General features: G+C 31.2%; 1 protein-coding gene across 1 annotated transcript in view; it reads right to left on the reverse strand.

Moving 5' to 3' along the window:
• LOC107447688 (regucalcin) overlaps window positions 1-4,865 on the reverse strand; it is a 12,932-nt gene extending 8,067 nt beyond the window's left edge. Inside the window, exons 1-2 of the mRNA XM_016062664.4 lie at window positions 4,777-4,865; window positions 152-384 (exon numbers count right to left, since the gene is read on the reverse strand). Coding sequence (XP_015918150.3) covers window positions 152-308 — 157 coding nt within the window. The 5' untranslated portion in view covers window positions 309-384; window positions 4,777-4,865. The remainder of the gene's footprint in view (window positions 1-151; window positions 385-4,776) is intronic.
• Between the last annotated feature and the right edge of the window lie 428 nt (window positions 4,866-5,293).

Genomic DNA, 5,293 nt, shown 5'->3' on the forward strand with positions numbered 1-5,293 from the left:
GATTATAAAAGTTAACTTATTACCTTTAAAATGGAATAGCAAAGAATCAAATATATATATATATATATATATTTGAGAAGAACTCTAGTTGTAGGATTAAAATAAGTATAAATTAATAAATGAAATGGGTATTTGTAAATAAACTCGTTACCAGAATGAACAACAATCTCGGTTTCTCCTGTGGATGGATTCAGCCGGCAAGTTTCCCCTGCATCAATGTCCACGAAATAAAGGCGTTGGCTTCTGTTGTCCCAGTGGGGTCCTTCGCCCAAAACAAAACGTTTTTTAGATACTCTAGAAACACTCATGGTTCAATGGATATCCTGATGATATTGTGAGGAACATTCTATGAAGGAGACTCTCAGGTTTCTCCGTGATGATTATCTGATAAGAAATAGATAAGGATGCACTCGACACAATTAAAATAGTTCTTTAAATAAACACTTTCGAAGAAATTAAAAAAAATGATTTAATATGCCTCGTGTAAGTCACAATTTATTCTATAACAAAGTAAAATTACAAGAAGAAGAATATTATTCATATTTTTTTTCTGAAACTAGCACCTTTCTTGAAAGAAAACAATTTCAAACTGATTTACCAAAAGCATACTATAACAAAAATTTGGTGTATATAGTTGCTACCATTTTAGGTGTTGAGGTAAACTTAAAACATTTTTAAGTACAAAACTGTGATATTATCGTGAAAAAAAAATAACAAAATTAAGAAAATAACAACTGTTTGAAATAATTATGGAGAATATATTGGTAAAATATATTCTCTCTTATTATTGTATATATATCGAATATATTGTTTTTTAAAATGAAATGTTTTCGCAATAAAGCTATAAAATGATTCGAATGCGCATAAAAATATATGTTGTCAGTAAATAAACAAATAAAAGATGAATAAATAAGCTTATAACAGTGAAAAAGCAAATAAAAAATGTGACGAAACGCACTGTAAAAAATTTTAACTAACCTCACCACTGAAAATGGTGGTAACTATGCATCAACTTTTTTACTGTGTTGTAGTATTTGCAGTGTAGAGATAAAAAATCATAAATATATATGAAGAATTTCGATTGTCCGATTTAATTGGAACCTTACTTATTTCGAATAATCAAAATATTCGGCTTATGGAGGTAACATTGTTTTTTCAAAAACTAATTCTTGAAGAATCAAAGTTTTTATATTAATAATTATATATGTATAGCATATTAAAATAATTTCCAATAAAATTTCCGAAAAATTTCTTTAAAATAGATGTAAATATATTTTAAAATTTACTTCCAAATAATTATCCCTGATGAACCATGATGACTTAGTGGTTAAGGCACTGTCCTGTCACTGTAAAGAACTGAGGTTCGATCCCCAGTGGCGACTTCAAGCCCAGTCAGCTTCAGATCGATGGGTACCAGTTGTCTGGGAAGTAAAGGTGCGCAGTGCTGACCACATTGCCACAATCATGCCGTTGGTCGCAAAATTGTGGAACCTTAACCCCAATGGCCCACAATGGTCTGAAGCAGGACTGCTTTACTTTTATTGTCCCAGTAGTCCTGACATCGGTTTTAAATGAACCCTTCAAATTTTGTTATATTTGAAAGCTGATATTCATAATTTATATTTCCTTATAAGCTTTGTATGTCTATGTCCTAACTTCCCTCGTTATTTTTTTCACACATAACATAACATGCGTCCTTTTAGGGGAAAAAGAAGTCATGAAGTCTTCTATAAAGTCATGATATGTTTGGCGTTTGAGCCAAGTTTTGACTATAAGGAGTCGAAAACTAGGTTGAAATCAAAGTCACTTTGCTTAAAGTCTAAAAAACTGAGAAACTTAAAACAATTATGATAAAAACTGAAGTGCCAAATCAGTAAGCTTAAAATTATTACATAAAGATGAAGAGTTCTAAATAATTGATAAAAGCTAATCAACGGTAAATTCAAATCTCGGTGAGAAGTCCCATGTCTTAAATGGGAGATAATATAAAGTATAATATATGGGTGGGAAGGGTCTCCAAACAAAACAGACGGATCGGGTATCAGTATTTAAATAACGTCAACTGCTTGAGTTATATATATTTATGGCACTGACCCATAGTTTACTTCACATTTATCGAATTATTTAAGTTGCACATCATGACACTTGTTCGTTATATAAAAGTAGTAGATGTAATAAATTGAGAATTAGTGGTGCGAGAGCCATTTGTGGCTATAGCGCACCTAAAACTCTAGTTTATTAAAAGTATTCTGTTAAGAATTGAAGTTAAAACAATTTGAAAAATTCAACGTCCTTGAGATAATGGAAAATGTTATTGTGAGGTTTGTTCCCAATTAATAAAGTTAATAGTTGATTAAAGTTACCAAAATGGTGTTGTCTCTGAGATTTAAATTTATAACATTTATTTAAAATATGTTTAATAGTGAGAAGTTCCTTGAACGTCTGTTCATTTAATAAGAGATATTTAGGGGTTAGACGACAGTGACCAATTCGAAAGTGATTTAATATTACTTCTTGCTTTCCATCTACATTTAAATTTTAGAACCCCGGTGGCTCAGAAAATAGAGCTTTCGCCTTCCAATGAATCGGGTGAGGTGAACCGGGTTCGAAACCCAGTGATGGCTTGTCGGTGCAAATTCCACGCCCGGCTTGCACCGACCACAGTGCTGACGTAAAATATCCTCAGGGGTAGACGGATTATGGGCTACAGTTCCCTTGCCATTAGGCTGAGCGTGGGAGGTTTTAGTGGTTTTCCTCTCCATGTAACACAAATGCGTGCTAGTTCCCCCAAAAAGTCGTCCACGAAGGTAAATGTGTCTCAATACTTGATCCATGAGTTCCCTTGTCTTCTGGATTGGGCTCAAAATTACAAAGTTACGGAGTTGAACATTAGTAGTCGTAAACCCAAAATTGGGCAAGCTGTTCAACGAGGTTATAAAATATTTAAATTTTTGTAAGGTTCTGTGAATGGTTTGACCTCATGCAATTTATTATTTATGTCATTTTCCGATCACTTTGCCAGTGTGAATGCAGTTTATTGCCAATCACATTTTTGATATCGGAATCGGCAAGACGATTGTTCGATATATTGTTTGTTGACAATATCAGTGGTTTCATTTCCCCAAGATTCCAGCATGACCTGAATAAAAAAATTAAAACAAAACCTTTTTTTAAAAGTAACAATATGCTGTTATTAATATTTTTTGCTTACGTATGCAAGGTAATCTGTAAAATTTCAAAATGAATAATATATTGATTATCTAGAATAGTTCAGTTGTTTTTCGCTGCAACCCTTCTTTTGCCATTACTACTCGAAAATCTTCGTTTAGAACAATAATCAAAATACAAAATATTATATTTCTCAAGAGAGAACGGTATCTCACCCATTGTGGTGGTCCTGAAAAAGTGGATACCTCCTATGGAGAACGCACTAGGTCTGCTTATCGGCAAGACCGATTGTGCAGCTCAGTGGAAATAAAATTTAAAAAAATATTTCTCAAGAGATACCCAATGATTTGAAATATGTTATTCATAATTCTTCAGAACATAAAAATAATTGCGTTTGACTCTTATCTTATATTAAACCTTAAAAGCAAATCTCGAAATAATTACGCGAAATTACATTACAATGTTCTGAAAATAAGCTATGATCTCAATCTTTTCTACTGGATTACACATTAACTCCTGGTAAATAATTTGTTCAAAAACACTTAAGCATAATATCTTTTTTTTTAAATCTTTCCATCCTAACGAAACAAACATTTAACCACTTGTCTTCCAATTTTTCATCTATTATTTTCCTATACAGCGACAAAATTGAAACAAAAACTTTTTAAAAGTAACAAGATACTGTAATTAATATTTTTTAACTTATTTAAGATTACTTACAAAATTTTGAAAAGAATAGTATTTTGTTTCCTAGAATAGTTCAGTTGCTTTTCGATGAAACCGTTTTTTTTTTTTACTATTACTACTGAGAAAAAAAATTTCGAACAACAATCAACCTACAAAATATTATATTTCTCAATGATACGAAATATTTTATTCATAATTCTTCAGAACAGGAAATTAACTGCGGTATACTTATCTTATAGTATTAATTACCAAAAGCAAGTCTCGTAACAATTACGCGAAATTATATTACAATGTTCTATAAAAAGTAACTGCAGAGCTGTGATTTCAGTCTTTTCTACTAGATCACGCGTTACTCCTGCTAAATAATTTAACTCCTTAGTGTAATTCTCTTTCTAAATTCTTCCATCCTAACGAAACAAATCTCAAATAAGCATTTAATTGCATGTCTTCCTTTTCTTTCTAATATTTCTTTTTCAATTTTTCACCAATCATTTTCCTATACCAGAGCAAAATTAATTTTAAAAAACTATTTTAAAAAGAACGATATACTGTTATTAACATTTTTAAACTGAATTTCGATTTTTAGAATGGTTCAAGTGTTTTTCAATTCCGCGCTCCTTTTAATATTGGCATTCAGATATTTAAAAAAAAAATTGTTTTGAAGCAACAATCAACTTACAAAATATTGTATTTCTCAAAGGATACCTAAACAATTTGAAATATGTTATTCATATTTCCTCAGAACGTGAAAGTAATTGTGTTATACTTATCTTATACTAATCCTCAAAAGCAAATCTCGAAACAATTACGCGAAATTATATTACAATGTTCTGCAAAAAAATAACTACAGAGCTGTGATTTCAATCTTTTCTAGTAGATTACGTGTTACTCCTGCTGAATAATTTGTTCATTAACACTTACGCTTAATTCTCTCGCTAAAAATCTTTCCATCCTAACGAAACAAAGCTTAATAAATTTTTAACCTCAGCTGAAACTGAATACATCTATTTTTTTCTCCCTCTACACAACTGTTTCTTACGCTACGGTTACAGCAAATTCGAAAGGGGTTAAAAAGCAAAGAAAGCTAACTCATTAGTGACAAGATTAGAGATTACACATCCGTACAAGAGATTAGCCTGCGTTGCCAATTCCCAGGAGTCAATTTACAATTTAAAGTATGTTATCTTATTTAGAGAAGCCTAACGTGTCTGCTCTTCTTTATCTCTTCTTTTCTACTTAAAGAAGAGCTTTTCTTCTTTCTTTTCTTAAAGATAGCTCCAAGAGGAAGTTCGGATAATTTATTACTAAAAACTTTCTTTTTGGTTTTGAGATGGAAAGTACGACGCTGTGTGAATTTTTTTCTATTGACTTCTAATTTTTAAGCAAAAGATTAAAGAGCTACAAAAGAGTATAGTTTGAAAGCAAAGAAGACTGTATT

Source organism: Parasteatoda tepidariorum, chromosome 3, assembly GCF_043381705.1.
Source record: "Parasteatoda tepidariorum isolate YZ-2023 chromosome 3, CAS_Ptep_4.0, whole genome shotgun sequence".
In the NCBI taxonomy this organism is placed as follows: Eukaryota; Metazoa; Arthropoda; class Arachnida; order Araneae; family Theridiidae; genus Parasteatoda; species Parasteatoda tepidariorum.